Source organism: Sorex araneus, chromosome 2, assembly GCF_027595985.1.
Source record: "Sorex araneus isolate mSorAra2 chromosome 2, mSorAra2.pri, whole genome shotgun sequence".
Classification (NCBI taxonomy): domain Eukaryota; kingdom Metazoa; phylum Chordata; class Mammalia; order Eulipotyphla; family Soricidae; genus Sorex; species Sorex araneus.
The window spans coordinates 194281255-194300121 of record NC_073303.1 but is presented as its reverse complement, the minus strand read 5'-3'; the positions used below and the strand labels follow the sequence as shown (position 1 = coordinate 194300121).

The 18867-nt window shown below is 39.7% G+C and overlaps 1 protein-coding gene across 1 annotated transcript; it reads right to left on the bottom strand.

The window, feature by feature from the left end:
* Positions 1-5979: 5979 nt before the first annotated feature.
* On the bottom strand, positions 5980-6474 carry LOC101545001 (keratin-associated protein 13-1-like). Its single transcript, XM_004618997.2, has one exon. It carries the CDS (start codon positions 6472-6474, stop codon positions 5980-5982), a length of 495 nt encoding a protein of 164 aa, XP_004619054.2.
* Between the last annotated feature and the right edge of the window lie 12393 nt (positions 6475-18867).

The window sequence follows — 18867 nt, the reverse complement described above, 5'->3', positions numbered from 1 at the left end:
TATTTTTTATTTTATTCTTTTATTGAATCACCATGTGGAAAGTTACAAAGCTTTCAGGTTTAAGTCTCAGTTATACAATGCTCAAACACCCATCCCTTCACCAGTGCACATATTCCACCACCAAGAATCACGGTATACCTTCCCCCTTCCCCCCACCTCCCCATCTCCCACCCCACATGTGTAACTGGTAAATTTCACTTTACTTTGATTACATTCAATATTTCAACAAAAAATTCACTATTATTGATTTGGAGTTTCTCCCCCCTAAAATCGACCTGCTGAAAAGAAAGCATTTGGCAATTTGTTTTCAATTGCTGAGAATGAAGAGATATGAGGTCAGGAGGCCGCAGAAGAATATCATTTTGGTTTTGATGGAAATTGCATTGAATCTTATCCATGAACATGAGATACTTTTCTATCTTGATGCCTTCTTCTATTCCTTTTATAAGTGACTTACAAATTTCAATGTGTAGGTCTGTCGCATCTTTTTAAAAGTTTCTTTCTAGTTTTTTTGTGGGTATGAATAATATTATAAGTAGGGCAGTCTTTTTTCACTCTTTAATTCTTCTAGTTATACTTTGCACATATAAGGGTCACAAAAATTGTTTTTGTGGCAATACAAAATTGTATTAGTTTAATATGATTTTATTAGCTAATACAAAAATTGTATTAGTCATTTTGTAAAAAGCTACTTTGTTATACTGGTTTCCTGATTTTAAATTATATTATAATTCTGTAGTAATTAAAAAATCATGGTACTAGAACTAAACTCTCAAATCTATACACAGTAATCATTGATAAAGAAGATGGGGGTACAGAGTGGACCAAGGAAATCCTCTTCAATAAACTGTTCCACGAAAACTGACTAAACATATGAAAAATAATGAAATTAGATCCAAGCCTCACACCCATATACAAAATTTATTTTAAATTTGATTAAAAGCCTCAAAATTAGACCAGAATATGTAAAATGCATTGAGGGAAATATAGTGAGAATTCTTTAGGATATGAAACTCGAAGACATTTTAGAGATTTGATGAGCCCACTGGCAAAGATTAAAAAGTAATAAATGGGGAGGCAGAGAGATAAGGTGCTGTCTTTGCATGCACTCCTCAGGTTCCCTTCCTGTCATACTAATTATGTCAGGAGTAATCCCTGAGACAGGAGTCAGGAGTAAATTCTGAGCACAGCTGGGAGTAATCCCTCCCCCACCCCTAGAATAAAGGAAATAAACACTAAAAAATGATATCTAATCATAGTGCTTCTACTTTGTAAACACAAACAAAAAAAAGATCAGACTAGTTATAAAAATATCAAATGGGAGAATATATTTGAACACAATGCATAGGCTAAATTACTAATACTCAAAATATAGAAAGCATTCACAAAGCTCAGAGACAAAGAAATCAATGACCCCACTAAGAAATTATGAGAGAAAACACATTACAGGAAGAGAACATGGAGATGGCTGATAGGCATACAAAAAAAGTATTATTCATCACTTATCATCAGGGCAATGCAAGTTAAAGCTACAATGAGGTACCACCAGTGAGAATGGCATATATTAAAAAGACTGGAAACAACCAGCTTTGGCAATGATGGTAAAAGGAAACTCATTTTTTTGCTGGCAGCAGTGCTATCTGGTTCAGTCTGTCTGGAAACATTGTGGATATTTCTTAAAACCCTAGATAGAGAGTTCCCTTGTGGCCTAACCAATCCATTTATTTGCTCTAACCTGAAACACAACTGTACACAGATATGCTCAATGAAGTTCTTAGTACAACGGTCAGAATATGGAAACAACCCAAGTGCCTAATAATAGAAGAATGAATAAAGAAATTGTATGCATACACCTTGGAATACTATGCAGCCAAAGAAATGAAAACATGCAGTTATTACAACTTGTATGAAACTGGAGTACTACTTCTGAGCCAAGTAAGAAAGAGGGAGAAGAAAAGGCATCAGATGATCTCTGTACTGTTTGGGAAAAGAAAATAAAGATATAGACAATATCTACTGTAACAAATTCTATGCACTTGTGAACGAACTGTGAGTATCAGACTAGGAAGGAGTAGGTGGACATACAATGATTCAGGGCATGGGTGAGTTAAAGCAACTGGGAATACCAAAATGACAAGTTGTCAGCACCACCTAACCGACCCACAGGTAGTGCACTATAAATTGACTGCTGATGAGAGATTTTACTCATAACCAGCGCCAGGTGGATTATGTAAAGAGGAGAAAAGTAGCACCTCTAGAAGGAAATATACCAACTCCCTCTCTACTCACCATTGTCACCTAGGAAAGTGCTTGGGAAACTCAGGATTGATGAAATCTGTGATGAGCTCCTCCGCGGTGTAAATGCACAGGTCCTATCACCTCCAGGAGGCAGCCATCAAAATTTGTTGATGGCTGGGTAGGGGGCAGGATAGAACCTTGAGAGTTTGGTGGATGACCACTGACGCTGGGGATGATTTAAAAGTTGGAACATTATATGCCTAAAAGTCTTATTGGCAGCATTGGAAATCACAGAGCCTAAGTAAACATTTTTTTAAATCTTTTATAAAGCCATTTTAGATTTTTTCAAAGCATAACAAGAGGTCAATGAAGATATACAATAAGTATTAGGAGATAGCTCAAATGCTAGAGCAAACATCTAGTGTGTGTGAGGCCCTGGAATCAATCCAGAGCAGTGATGGTGAAGGAGCATTGCTGTGTGAAGTTTTAGTGTCCTTGAGCAGTGCAGAGTACGGCAACTACTAAAAAAGAGTGAAGGGCTGAGAGAGACAGTATAAGGGTTATAGTGCTTGAGTCACATCCCTTGTACCATATGATTTCCTGAGCACCACTAGGGGTCACTCACGAGCATAGGGCCAGGCATCTCCCCTGAGCACTGTACTGTGTGGCCCAACAACCTCACCCATTCTCAGCCCCTCCAATCTACATCAATCATATTGTAAATTACGTTCCCTCAACAAAATTGCTTGGCACAAAATTGTTCTGATAGCAATACAATTTAAACTATGCAGTAGGAATCTGAATGTGTCGATAATTTAATGAACTGCTTGACAAAGAATTTAGACTATCAGGCTATGGAATCTGAGTGAGAGTACAGTGGGCAGAGCTATTGCTTTTCACTCAGTTGAGCAAGTTTTGATCCAGGCATCCCATATGGTCCCCTTGATGTCAGTGGGCTCCACGGGTGACTTACGTGAAGTGGGGAGGAGAAAGACAGTCACTTTCTCCCCAACCACCTCTACCACCTGGGACCCAGAGTTACCAGGTTCTTGTCTCGCTTGCGGAAAAGAATTTCAGGAGTAGACAAGCAGTGGAGTAAATAGATTTTATTCAGAGGTTTCTGAGGGAAGGAGGAAGGGATAAGTGGGAGAGAGAATAGTAAGAATAATGTGCTCAAGAGAGAACACTGGCTTCTCCAAGGGTAGAGGAAGCCTTGAATGGGCGATTGGGCTGGCTTTAATAGGTTTGTCTTGACCCTGGGTGTTCTGGAGTCGCCTTGGGGCTGGGTCACTGAAGTTAATCGGAATTAACAGAGAGGTCCAGGGAGGGGTCCTTTCAGATCCACAGTGTCTGCTAATGGTTTCCTCCAGTCCTTTGTCTTCTTGAATCTGCAAGTCTTAAGATTCTCCTTCCCAGAAACTGTTGAATCTGAATTTTCATTGCCAAGGGCCTTTCCCTATCTACCTGCCTATATCACCCTGAGTCCACCAGGAGTGATCCTGGGGAACAGAACCAGGAGAGGCAGCCCTTGAGCACCACTGGGTATGCTCTACCCTCCAAACCAAAAAAATAAATAGATAAATAAATAAATAAATAAATAAATGAAAAATGATAGGCTAGACTAATCATCAAAACTATCTCTAATGTATCTTAAAATACATTTGCTAAATATAAGAATATATGAGAAAATATGGCTTTGGCAAAGAAAAGAATTTGACTTTGCTTTATGAACCTAAAGATGACTAATTCAGTGTTTTTCAGCAATAATTCACCAGTCTTCCGCATGATACATCTTATCTTACTATCTACTTGGATATTACCTTAAAGCCTCATCCTTCAACAGAACCACAAGTGTCACACAAGCCAATTTGCTGCTGCTGAAAGAAATTAAATTATAGATTCAATTTCCCCATCTTGGGCACATTCGTGAGGCTATTGGGAACTATAGATGAATCTGGTGCATAGAGGTCAGAGGGCTATTTCAGAGGTATGCCTGGCATGTAACCAATACCAGTTCAGTCCTCCATGCTGGGGTGTCCGAGGAATGTTCATATGCATCTCTGAAGGCTCCTGAGCACTGTAGTATGGCCTTGGTCATTCGTAGTACTAAAGGTCCCCAGCATCACTTTCATATAGAGGGAATTTTTATCCTCTTATGCTTCGCTTTCTCCTTTTCATATTCCAGCTTTCATTAAATGCCTTCAGCATTCCCATGTCTTTGCTAATTAAACTCTACCTTTTAATATGTCATAAGATGAATATTCCTTTAAGTTTCCCTTTGACTTTATTCCTGTATTTTCTTATAGCAAACTTAAAGTTTCCTCTAAGGGTATTTTTTTCTAAGCTCTGACACACAACTGAAAGATTAAAACTGAAAGATTTAATAAATAGAAATATTTATTAAGCATTGTTTTAACTATTTCCATTCTCAGTTTTAATGTTCTTATCATAAGCACATTATCTTTCCAATTAGGAGTTTCTAGAATTTATTGTCTGACAAACAGGATATTGCTATGTAAGAGACAAATAAAATTGCCCCAGTTATGATTTGAGATATGTATTCAATCATCACTTCTGATGATATCAAATGCTTTTTATTTTTAGGTTTAATTTGAAACATGAGTGAAACCAAAGTGGAATATTAAATCTGTGATCTTATATCTTGCTATTAAATTTTATGTTATTCATCCCTGTAGATACAAAAGTGTGTAAGATCACATGAATTCTTATCAGCTAAATTAAAGTTATTGGACTATTTTTACTAACAATTATGAGGTTTCTTTAAGCAATGTTAAAGTCCATACATAATAACTTACATTTTTTCAACTAATTTGCTTCTTCGTTTATACACTACCACATAAAACTAATTATTGTTTTTGTTCTCTAAATCACTTCACTATTAACTAATCTTCTACCTAATACCTTCAGATTTATATATATATATATGGATCATATCTAATTAGAAATCAATCCTGATCTTGATTCTGAGATTTTAACTCATAATACTAAACAATAGTATTCTACTACCTGTACTCTTAATGCAAAATATATGCAGTCTCCTAAAATTTGATGAAATATCCAATTTCTTGTGATTTCAAGATTTATTTCCATGTACATGGTGAACTTTTTATATTATCATTTTTTCGATCACAATTCACACACAACCGACAATCAACTAATAGCAAGAAATATTAAGATCAATATTAGCACTGTAGCACTGTCGTCCCATTGTTCATCGATTTGCTCGAGCAGGCACCAGTAACGTCTCCATTGTGAGACTCATGTTACTGGTTTTGGCATATGGAATACACCACGGGGAGCTTGCCAGGCTCTGCTGTGTAGGCTAGATACTCTCGGTAGCTTGCTCTCCGAGAGAGACGGAGGAATCCAACCCGGGTTGGGTCGCATGCAAGGCAAACGCCTTAACAGCTGCACTATCGCTCCAGCCCAAGATCAATATTAGAACTGATAAATTCAATGGATTGTAATAGCATACATTTCCACACAATTTTGGAAGAAAATGAAAACACACAAATTCAATTTCCAATGCATAGTATGACTTTATTTTTAATTAATAGTTGATATCTATCACACTCACATCACCTGTGTTGGCCACCGTTGAGGCCAGAGACAAGATAAGATAGAATCCGAGAGTAAAGAGGACAATCATTCCAATAGATGACAGATTCTTAAGCGCTGACAATATTGGAAAATAAAGTTAGACATGCAAGCAGACAACCATTAGAAGCCACACGTTGGTCTATAGCAAGAAGACTGGCAGGGCTTAGAAGGCAGGTAGGAGGGACGGCTGAATCCAGAGCCACAGCTCACTGAAGGGAAGCCACTGCCTCCACAGGGTTTGAATCCGCTGGAGCCACATCCCATCATGAAGGAGCTTCCAGCTCCGTAGCCCTGGGAGCAGCTGCTGCTGGAGACACCGCTACCATAGCCTGGCTGGCAGGGACCACAGAAGGTGGAGGGTCTTGGGCGAGAGCAGGCAGACTGGCTGGAGATGGGCATCCCACCGCAGGAGGCCTGGAATCCGATGGGTTTGCTGCACATTTCCTGACTGCCACCGTAGACGGAGGATCCCATTGGACAAGTGCCGGAAGATCCAAAGCCAGTGCCGCAGGCCGGGCTGCTGGTGTAGGAAGAACCACAGAAGGATCCTGGGTACTGTAGGCAGCTCCCAAAGGAGCTGGAGGAGTAGTTTCCAGAGTAGCAGCCGTAGGACATGTTGGCAGAGGTGAGTTCAGCTGAGATCCTGCGAGAAGATTCTGTGATAAATGTTACCCCTGAACTGTGCGTTTATATATTCTCAGAAAGGGGTGTGGCCCCTCACAGTGTCATATGACCATATATGGACCCCCCTCATTTGCATACATGTCAGTCTGTAATTCTCTGTAATTGTACTTAACCCAATCCCTTCATCTCATTTTTATGGGTGAGCTTATTTTGTTTAAAGGTCTATGTCAATGAATTGCACTTATGTGACAAATGCTATGACAGGATCTTATTCACATGGATGCATGATGTCCAGGAAAGCCCCTCATGTTTTCTCTGTCTATGACTCCCTGTCCATCAGCTCCAAGTTTGTGCGGAATGCTTTCTTCCCAGGGTGGGGATTGCAAGTTAATCATCTTCCATTTGAGTCATGGCCAAGAAACAGAATTCTGGTCTTGATGAGAAAACTTCTAAAGATTTCCTTACATCAGAACTTTGATTCAGAGTCTCCAATATAAGTTCGCATCTATTATTTACCATTAGCAATGCTTACCATGCCTAGTCATGACGGCCCATATAAAAGTAAGTCAGAGGAATTGGGAGAGATTATTAGAAGTCATCCTAATCCTCAGCAAATATATTTTTAGGGTTAGCCTTTACAAACACTGGGCTTTTGTTCTTAGGAGATCTTTATTTGCTGTTTCTATACTTTTGCTTGGTCTGTTCAGTCTATCTAAGGATTATTCCTGTTACTGTCTTGAAAGGTGGTGTGATTCTAAAAACATGTCTATTTCGTCTAAATTGTCCAGTTAGTTTGCGTATAGATTTTTTTTATAGTCTCATATAATCCTGTGTTTCTGTCGTAGAAATTGTAATTTCACCTCTTTTGTTAGTGTTATTTTAAATCAGATTTCCTTAGTTTTAGTGATGTTTTGTATAGCCTTTAGTTTCTATTAAATTTATTTTCTTCTAATTTTTAATTTTTTCCTTTTGCTAATTTTTCATTGCTTGTTTCTCCTTAGCTAATACCTTCAGATATTATGGTTACACTATTTGAGACTTTTTGGTTGTATATAATATAATTTTGCATTCCAGTGGACTATCTTTATTACTGTTTTATTGTATCCCATAGGATCGTAGAGAATGTCTCAATTTTTATTAGTCTTGAGGTATTTCCTCATCTTCTTTGTTTCTTGATGACCCAAGAGATATTTAGAAGCATGAGTTTAGTATCTATGTTTGTGGTCTTTCCTTTGTTGTTTCTGTTATTCTCTAGTCTTAATGACTGGGGGTGGGAGAAGAGATTGATCAATTTCAATTTTCACATACTTGTTCAAGTTGCTTTCATGTTCCAAACATGATCAATCCTTGAGGTTGTTATGTGCCACCAGGAAGAATGTAAACTCATTTGTAAATTTGGATGAATGCAAATTCCTGACTAGGACCTTAAAATCCACATTACCACTTAGTTTATGAAATGTTACTATTTCATTGTAAATAGATTTTTCTTCTATGAGAGGGCAGAGGGTTTGGGGCCACACTAGGGAGTGTTCATGAGAAAATCCGGTCTATGGGTTTGGAGTGATCTCTGGTAGGGCACCCATGCTCTAGGCAAGGCAAGTGCCTTCCTTCCTGTGTTCTCTCTCAGACTCCTTGTTAATTTTTAGTCAAGATAAAATATCTGTTTCTCGAGGCTGGAGTGATAGCACAGCGGGTGGGGATTTGCCTTGCATGCCGCCGACCCAGGTTCGATTCCCAGCATCCCATATGGTCCCCTGAGCAGGGCCATGGGTAATTCCTGGGTGCAGAGCCAGGAGTGACCCCTGAGCATCCCTGGTGTGACCCCAAAAGCAATATATAGATAGATAGATAGATAGATAGATAGATAGATATCTATCTATCTATCTATCTATCTATCTATCTATCTATCTATCTATCTATCTGCTTCTCTTAGTGGTATGTTGAGATCCCCTTCTGTAATTGTGTTTCTCTGTGTTTCTATCATTTAATACTCATAAGAAGAGCCTAGATAAGAAAGACTATAAAGAAAAAGAGTTGGTGACCATGTAAAGAAAAGAGTACCAGTGCAATGATAGTGGGGATGCAAATTGGTGCAGCTTCTTTGGGAAAATGTATGGACAGTCCTTCAAGTAACAGAAGTGGGAGTGACTTTTATTGAGCAATACTACTCGGACAGTTTTTTTTGTTTGTTTGTTTTCTGGATCACACCTTGCTGTGATTAGGAGTTACTCCTGGCTCTGCACTGAGGAATTACCCCTGGCCATGCTGATCTGAACATAGGAGACGCTGGGAATCTGTTCTGGATTGGCTACTTCAAGGCAAACACCTTACCCACTGTACTATCACTCCACAGCCCTATTCTCCATTCATTTGAGGCATATGAAAATGCCAAGTTAAAAGGAAATTTACTCCCCTATTTTATTCCGTCATTCACCACAGTCAAAACATGGAATCAACAACATAAATGTCCATTGGCAGACAACTAAATTAAAAATCTGTGGTTTCTTTACCCAGTGGAAAGCTACTGTGTTACTGAAAAGGATAAAATTGTGTCTTTTGATACAAGAGAGATTGACTTTCAATGAATACCTCAGTAAAATAAATAGAGGAGTGAAAGACAATTAAAAAGTGGCTTTACTCATGTAGAATATGGAAGGGGCAAACTAACTGACAGAAAACAATAGAAGTAGCTCTAAAATTTTGTGAAAACAAGCTGTTATTGATTGGAGAGATGGGAAATAGTGAGTGGATAGACATAGAAAGAATGAATAAATTGATGTTTAGGTACTGGGATGACACTGGAGCACTGTGGTATGGGGGCAGGGCAGGGGTGGGTGGGAATCATAAGAACACCAAGATGCAATGTTATTACACGGTCTTGTTAGTAAATTATAAACACATTTTCTAAATGTTAAAATTTTTGATGAAATCGAGGAGTTTTTATATCATTTGTAATTCCACCTGTGCAGCAATCTTTGACATTATTTTTCAGCCAGAGCTTCAAGAGAATGCCTTGTTCATCCAAGCGTTGGATCACGTCTCCGTCCTGGTCTATGGGTCCTAGGCTTTGCAGATGTGTATGAGAATCAGATTCCAACTACTGAAAAACCAGGTGTCATAATTCTTGGAGCAATTAGCAGAGCAGTGTCTTGGGGTGAATCCTCCCTGTTGAGATCAAAGCTCTTGGACATTCTGCATTGCATCAGGTTAATTCTGAGAACTGGTGGTCATATAGACAGCTCTATAAACACCTCACCACAGGACTACTACAAGGACAAAGAAATCACCCTCAGTCTTCATGCATCCCCTTAGGATTTCTTGAAAGAATGAAACAGAGTTGGAAGATCTGGCAAAGGAATCTCATGCTTATACATTATTCCACTAAATTTGTCTTTATCTGAGATACTCTGCTCAGAATGCCTGACTATGTGTTCACAGTGCTTTTTCTGAGATATCAGGAACTGACTTGGGCCAGATCTCCCTTCTTTATGATAGTGGTGGTGTGGGGGGGTGGGATGTGGGGGTCGGGGAGTTGTCCACATAGGTGGTGCTCAGATCTTACTCCTAGCTCTCAGCTTAGGGGAACACATGTGGTGCTGTCAGTCAAATCAAGGTTGGCAACACACAAGGCAAGCACATTAACCTCTGTGTTTCCTCTGCAGCTCAGATGCTCTTCTTGATACTTTCAAAAGTAATGTCCCTCCAGAGCTACAACATTATTTCTGATGCTGCCATTGCTGTGTTGTAACGTTTTAGTCACCTGTCTTTGTTCTTTTTAACTTCAAAAATTTTAGAAAATTCCCTAGCATATTCATTGGGCATAGTTATATAGTTCCAAATAATTTTAAAACAAATACAACATTATACACCAGGATCAAATATTTAATGTTGGAGACTCAAGTGGCAATATGCCGAGCTTATGTCACTGAAGAACATTATGTTATTAAAAAAATTAAGCTCCTATTAGGCATGCTTAAATTACCACTTTTTGATCAATATAAAGTAAGTTTAATGCAACATTTTAAATTTAAACTTGAGAGGCTGGAGTGATAGTATAGCAGGTAGGGCATTTGCCTTGCATGTAGCCAACCATAGCCAACCTGGGTTCAATCTCCAGCATCCCATATGGTCTCCTGAGCACCACGAGGAGTAATTCCTGAGTGCAAAGCCAGGAATAACCCCTGTGCATCGCCGGGTGTGACCCCAAAAGAAAATAAAATCAAACTTGACCTGAAATACTATACAAACTTTCCTAACAAGTCAAAAGAACAATGTGATAATCACATCTATATCAATCAGCTACTTTTAAACAGTTTATATCTTTAAAATTCTAAAATGTAACTATGGCGAATATAAGTTCTAACTCATGCCATTCAATAAAGATTATTTCTTTCTCTAATTCCTGCTTTCTAAAGGACATATTTATTTATTTACTTAATTTTACTTTATTGGAACATTGTGTTTTACAAAGATGTTCATAAAACAGTTGTTATGGGCATTCAGTGTTCCAGCAGCAATTCTATCACCAGTATAACCTTCCTTCTACCATGCCCTCATTTTCCCAACTACCGCTCATGTCTGCCCCCTTCGCAGGCAGAAAATGATTTATTTTATATTGATTTTTACCACTAAATGGTTAATGGAATTATAAAAAAAATTACAGTTAACAAAATTTTGTGAAAATGGCTGTATCTTATCATGGGGTCATTAAGTTCTTCTCTGAGGATGGGCTGAACTGTTTGCTATTAGTTGAGCCTTCTGTGTTATTGTTTTTGTTTATTGAGCTTTATTCCACCAAATTATGGTGGCTCTAGTGGGGTGTCAGCATTGTGCAATTTGAAGTTGTTGCTAGGCCACATACGCTGTGTGCTCCCCAAACTCCAGATCTATAGAACTGAGTGGAGGAGTTTATACGCAAGTGACTTTGGGCTGTGCTTGTGACCACCGGGGCTTCCAGAAGTATGAATGGTGTGGGAGATTCCCCCACTCTCAGAAGACCCCAGAGTTCTCAGTCTGAAAACTGATATTCCCATATTGTCCATCATTTTGGTTTCGGTACAGAGGTTAGTCAGAAAGCAGTGGAGTTGGGCCATTGGCATGGCAGCAGCTGTGGGGTGTAGGTGCACTCCTATAGGACATTTTTATGGTCTCCCAAACAGTGCTCTTGGTCTCCATGGTAACCCCAGACAAGTTTCAGCCAACCTTGCTGGGAACTCAATACTAGAGCCCAAGCACGCAGAGCTTCTCTGGGCCTCGCCCTCTCAGCAGTATTCAGAGGCATTGGATTTTAAGAAAACTTGTGAAAACAAATCCTCTAAGTCCTTGAAAGATATTCACCCGTGATTAATTGGAAAATAAGCATCTATATTTTGAATCATAAAATAAAGTATAAATTATGAAATTAATCACAAACCAATTGAACCACCTTACTCATATTTAAGATCTATGTATGCACTGTGACTTGTTACAAGTCTCACAGTGGAGACGTTACTGGTGCCCACTCGAGCAAATCGATGAATAACAGGATGATAGTAACAGTGACATGTATGCACTGTAGCACTATTATCCCATTGTTCATTGATTTCCTCAAGCGAGCACCAATAATTTCTCCATTGTGAGACTTATTGTTACTGTTTTTTTGTATATCGAATACACCATGGGTAGCTTGCCAGGCTCTGCCATGCAGGTGGGATACTCTCGGTAGCTTGCCGAGCTCTTCGAGAGGAATGGAGGAATCTAACCCGGGTCGGCCACGTGAATGGCAAACGCCCTACCTGCTGCGCTATCATATATTCTATATTAATTTAAAGCTTTATTCTTTGGTTATGTCTGACTCATAATATTTTATACACAGAAAGAACTGATTTTTGCTTTTGCATGCTGGGTGTTTTAGTTTTAGGTTTAAAATGTATCTTGATTTGGGGTACTGTACCCAGGGTCCTACACATCTAGGAATCAAACACATTGTGCTATGAGCTATGTATCTGGTCCATGCATGAAGATTTTTAAATAGGTGACTTCTGAATAAACAATACATGCAACAAAGGTTCGTGTTAGAGCACACACCAACTCTAAAATAAGCAAACAGTTGAAAATAAAACATGATTTAGTTCCCTCCACGGCTACTGTACATATGACCCTGATGGAGAACCAGTATTGGAAATTATTGTCTTAAGTTAGAGGGTTAACATCTAGCCAGGATCTGGCAGGATACGCTCATTATTCTGTGAAATCACAGTACATGCCTGACAACTGTAACCACCTCTGTTCAAGGACTGTCTTTCCAAGAATATAAAGTACAACATTAACAAGAGAGAAAGGGAATTCTATTTTCTGTTTATAACATAATAATTCTATTGTAATGGGAAGGCCCTACAAATGATATGCTGCACCCTGTCATCTTGCTGTTGTGCAGATTTAATATTTGCTACATGTGCTCTTGTTTGGGAATGCTGAAGATGGATCCAGGAGCATTAATATTCATCCGGCAATTTTAGAGTTTGAACAAAGACTTAATGTCACTACCCAGTGACACTTGTACAGATGGCCTGATGTTGATTAATAATGACTCATTATAAATACAGAGAGAAGAATAGCAATTTTGACACATGTGACAGCTAAACTGGGAGGCAAAATAAAAAGTACTTTTGAGCAGCAATCAGCTGAATAGTATGTTGAATGCATGAGTGGAAATGAAACAACCTGTGACATAGTGTGTTCACTCCGTGGACATGCAGTGATCAAATGAAAAAGGAAGTGAGCAGAAATCTTTAATGAAATAAGGAATGCATGGGGATTCTATAAATATTTACATTTTTAAAAAATCGAATATAGGAGCCCGGGGAAAGCCAACGTGCTGGAGATGGTGTAGAAAGGAGAACAGCTTGCAGCCATGCATTTTGACTGCGAACTGAACTACAACCTCGTGCAGCCCGGGGAGGGATTTTTTTCCCTCTCCACCCCATTTTTCTGAGCGAAAATGGCGGCAGCGGCAGCAGCCACGCGGTGAGAGCCACCCTCTAAGACCCCTCCACCAGGAGGTAGGACTCTCTTTAGTGACGTAGCCTGTAGGTGATCCTGGGAGGGGAGGTGTTCCCGGCGCGCCTTCCGCCCAGAGATGAACCAAGAGCCGCGGCACGAGAAGCAGAGCCTCCGCGCCTACTGACTGTGATCCTGAGGTCTCCTAACCCATTTTGGCACCAGAGCAGATTCTTGCAGCCATGCATTTTGACTGCGAACTGAACTACAACCTCGTGCAGCCCGGGGAGGGATTTTTTTTTCCCTCTCCACCCCATTTTTCTGAGCGAAAATGGCGGCAGCGGCAGCAGCCACGCGGTGAGAGCCACCCTCTAAGACCCCTCCACCAGGAGGTAGGACTTTCTTTAGTGACGTAGCCTGTAGGTGATCCTGGGAGGGGAGGTGTTCCCGGCGCGCCTTCCACCCAGAGATGAACCAAGAGCCGCGGCACGAGAAGCAGAGCCTCCCGCCTACTGACTGTGATCCTGAGGTCTCCTAACCCATTTTGGCACCAGAGCAGATTCTTGCAGCCATGCATTTTGACTGCGAACTGAGCTAAAATATTAGAAACCCAAAACCGCGCGGCCGCAAGCGGCCGCGCGGACTCAAAGTCTTCACTTTTACCAAGGAAGAGAAACTATTAGATGATGCTTATTCAGCAGGCCTGATTGTTGGGGAAAATTTCCAATCAACAATAGTGAGTTCTGTATGGAAATATGAAATGTACTCAATATTTAGAGAGAATAATGGGAATATCATTAGGTACTTAGATGGGGGGTGGGGTGGGAGGGGGGTGTATTGGGGTTCTTGGTGGTGGAACGGGTGCACTGGTGAAGGGATGGTGGTTTAATCAGTATTTGACTGTGACTTAAACCTGAAAGCTTTGTATTTTTTCTCTTGTTTTCACGGTGGTTCAATAAAATATTTCTTTAAAAAAAAATAATAAGAAAAGAAAAAAAAAAAAAAAAAAAAAAGAAAGGAGAACAGGAAAGAGGGAAGCAGAAGAGGGCTGAATAATTCCCAGATGCAGCCAGATTTTCAGAGGGTTACTAAGAGCGTACTTGAGGATTCATTGAGTGCTAAGCTCTTTCTCCCCTGTAATTAGGGAGTGCAAGCTTGGGTCAGGACCCTGGGCAAAGGGGGAACACTGTTTTCTCTGCAGTGGACCTTGACTCATGCTGATCACGTGGCTGAGTCCTGTGCTTAGTGGACCGTGGAGGGCACAAAGACAGCTGAGGTGATGGCACCGCATCATCTGTTCACTAAAACTGAAATGAAGTTCAAGGTCCCTAAAAGCCTCTAATTTAGGATCCCGATTTTGGTTTTCTAGTTTACTAGCACAGTAAACTGTTATTTCTATTTGTTTTCTTATTTGCATTCTCAAGTTCTCTGATGATGTCAGAAGCGATGAGAAAATAGGTCTCTCTGTGAAGCCACCAGGCTCTGGAGGGAGCCAGTACAGTACAGGGATCTAATACATGTTGAAAGTGTAAGCTGTCTCTGCTGTTTGAATGTCTGATGGGGTCATTCGACCTAGAGCCACGCCTTAGGGTGCTGGTTCAGGAACTGAGTTCTGTTTCTTTTGCTCATCTATCACATAGGAGAATAGTATCTTTATCATTGGGTTATTATGATAACTGGTCAAGAAATATCTGTAAATTCCTAGAGCACTGCTTTGCACCTAGAAAAGTGCACAAGTGTCAGACACTGTTCATGGGACAACATTCTGTTGGGGACCTCTCCAATGCAAAGCTCTTACTGTTTAGGTATCTCTTTTGTCCTATCATTTAATTTTAATTCAACAAAAATCTTCCTGTTCCCATTTTAAAATGTGAAGAATCAGTATGGTAAAACAGGGTTGTAATAGGCATAGTTGCTAGATTATTTGTAACTCTTGTTCTAATGAGAATGTTCACAACTGGAAAATGTGTCTGTGGCTCTTATTCCCTTAAACCTACAATGTGCATTAGAAACCTACCTTTGCATGTGGCTTCTTTTAGTAATCAATCAGTAATCAAAAATTGAGTTTCATTGATTTATTTTTTGATAATTGTATTTTCCATCCTTTTAAGTTTTCTTGGAGCAGGTAACAGGAAATGAATTTCTCTTGTGTCTGCTAAGGGGACAGACAGAGGGTACAGAGAGAAATTGGAGACATTGGTGGAGGTAAGGTCACACTGTCTGTGGGATTGGTATTGGAACATTGTATGTGAAAAGCAACTGTAGCACTGTAGCACTGTCATCCTGTTGTTCATTTGTTTGAGTGGCACAAGTAATGTCTCCATTGTGAGACTTTTTGTTACTGTTTCTGGCATATCAAATACGCCACGGTTATCTTGCCAGGCTCTGCCATGTGGGTGGAATACTCTCGGTAGCAACTGTAATATGAGTAAGTTTGAAAATTATGTGTTAATAACCATACATTTAAAAACAAAATATAAAACCAAATACAAAGAAATAATATTTTAGTTTAGATAAGATAGTTATAGCACTGTAGCACTGTCATCCTATCGTTCATTAATTTGCTGGAGCGGGCACCAGTAAAGTCTCCACTGTGAGATTTGTTGTTACTGTTTTTGGCATATCGAATATGCCACAGGGAGCTTACCAGGCTCTGCCATGAGGGCTGGATACTCTCGGTAGCTTTCCGGGCTCTCCGAGAGGGATGGAGGAATTGAACCTGGGTCGGCCGAGTGCAAGGCAAATGTCCTATCCGCTGTGCTATTGCATAAAAACATATAAACAAACAAAATCCAGAAACACACCCCTACTCTCTCCCATTTTCTCCTAAAATGTACTGACTGACATAGGGGGTTAGAATTCTTTCAATTACTATCACTTCTGATATCCTGATTGTTCTTCATTAACTTTAGAGCAGGAGAGATAATATAAAGGGCTAAGGCATGCTGCAGGCCTAGTCTGCTGCCTGACACCACTTACTATCTGTCATCTCCACTCTCACCCCTCACTCTGAGAGCATAGCCAGCACTGAGTGCTGATCACTATTGGGTGTGGTCCCCAAACTGGTGACACAAGAATTTTATGGCTTAATTCTAAATTCCTATGGTTGGAGCTCATGCTTTGTGTGCGTGCAGGAGGTCTGGATCCAATTCCTGGCACAGCATATGGTTCTCTGAGCAGCACCAGGAATGACCACTGGATAGAGTCATAAGTGGACCCTGAACACTGCTGGAATACTGTGCCACTGCCCCCAAATAGCTTTAAACCCTACAACAAAAATCAAATCTATCTCCACATTAATTTATAGGGATCTGCTATTGCACTCTATACTAGAAGGGCTTTTCTAGACAGTAGGAATCATAAAATTAGTAAAGACAAGATCAGCATCACCTTGTGAAGATGATACTCAATGCAAATATTCCTATCTCCATAGAAATAGGTTAGGTGGGAGTCGGAGAGATAGCAGAGCAGACAGGGGGCTTGCCTTGCATGCAGGGAACCCGGGTTTGATCCATGGTATCCTATATGGTCCTGAATCCCACCAGCTGTGATCTCTGAGCACAGATTCAGGAGTAACCATTGAGTAGAGACAGGTGTGTTCTCAACAGCCCTTCCTACCCCCACCAAAAGAAATGTATTAGGACTTAGTTTACAATATCCGATCCATACTAAGTCCTTAGTTAAGATTTGAGGTACAAATATCTCCACTTCACCAGATACTTTTCAGTCTGTAGGTCATACTTATGGTTTTAATAGTGTTACAATTGGTGCAACCTGTATCTTTGTCTATGGTATTGATGCATTGCTGCATAAGATTAGTACATCCAACCCAACCAAAATGCTGACAACCCGAATCACTGTTTCTTACATCACCTTAGTTCATTCTTTTTTTCACAAGTACACGCCCTACAACTTGTCAGTATTGTCATCCAGAACAAGGGTCTATCATTGTCTATTCTCCTCTTTTGTCTCTATATTCCATGGGGAGATCAATTATCTAGTATTTCTTCTCTCTCTGCCTTAATTTGCTTAGCATGGTCTCCTCCAGTTCCATTTAAATTGCAGCAATCTGCCCAAGCTCACTTTTCCTTACACCTAAGAAGTAGCCCTATATAAATATATATATGCATATATATACACATACATATACAAAATATACATATATACACATATATATATATACATTTATATACATATATATTCTGCATATATATGTATATATATATATATATATATAATCTGCAGCTGCTTTATCCAGTCACCCAATTGTGGGAATTTGGGTTGTTTCCCTAAGATATTTGACATTGAAATAAATATAGGGATGAATATATCATTTTGAAATTAATGTTGTGCATTTTGGGTGGCAGATGCCAGAGGTGGGGTTGTTGGGACATATGGAAACTATTCTTACTCTTTTGAAAAATTTCCATATTGTCTTCCAGGCAGATATCTTCTTAACCTACCATGTTGCGGTATGCTAAGGACCTCAAGGGCAGGGAAAATGTCCATTTCTCTATTATTGAGTCACAATAGACATTTTGTAATGATTACTAAAAATACAGAGTCAGGTAGACACTCTTAGCATTTGTTCTAATTATATTAACTTTTATCATCTAAAATATGACTGTTATTTCACAAAATAATTTTTTTTCTATATTTCTTAAAGAATTCAAACAGAGGAACATGGAATCATGTCAGTATGAAATGTCAAGAAATGGGATGTGGCAGAGGTCCTGCTGTGAGGCACAGTGATTACTAAATTATTGGTCCTAGAAAGCCATCTTCATCATCTGAATGAGAATCAAGATCTCTACCATTAAGTGACTGTGTATCAAACATATTCAGCCAGATCTGTATATAGAAAAATTGATTTCATTCTAATAATGGATTAGAGAATGTCCACAAGACTTTTCTACGTTTTCTTCAACACACTCAGTGGCAAGGATTTGTAAATTTCTCGAGGAAAAAACTGATCCCAATTCTTCCTGAACCACATAGAAAACTGACACTGAGAGACAATATCTAATCAAACTTTGTTTTTGTTTCTTCTTTTTTAGGACCAGAGCAAAAGCACAGCGGGTAGAGTGTTTGCCTTGCACCCGTCCAACCCAGGCTCAATTCCTCTGTCCCTCTCGGAGAGCCTGGCAAGCTACTGAGAGTATCTTGCCAGCATGGCAGAGCCTGGCAGGCTACCCATGGCGTATTCGATATGCCAAAAACAGTAACAAGTCTTACAATGGAGACGTTACTAGTGTTCACTCGAGCAAATTGATTAACAACGAGATGGCAGTGCTACAGTGGGTTTATATTTGAAGTGTCTTTTGTCTTTTGTTATGGGTTGAATTATGACTCTAAAACCTCCTGTATTTAAACGCCTTGACGCCAATTCCTCCAAATTAGGGGAAG

Excerpts from the sequence above, each read along its gene's own strand:
- LOC101545001 (XM_004618997.2), bottom strand. The coding sequence starts at position 6,474 with ATGTCCTACGGCTGCTACTCTGGAAACTACTCCTCCAGCTCCTTTGGG.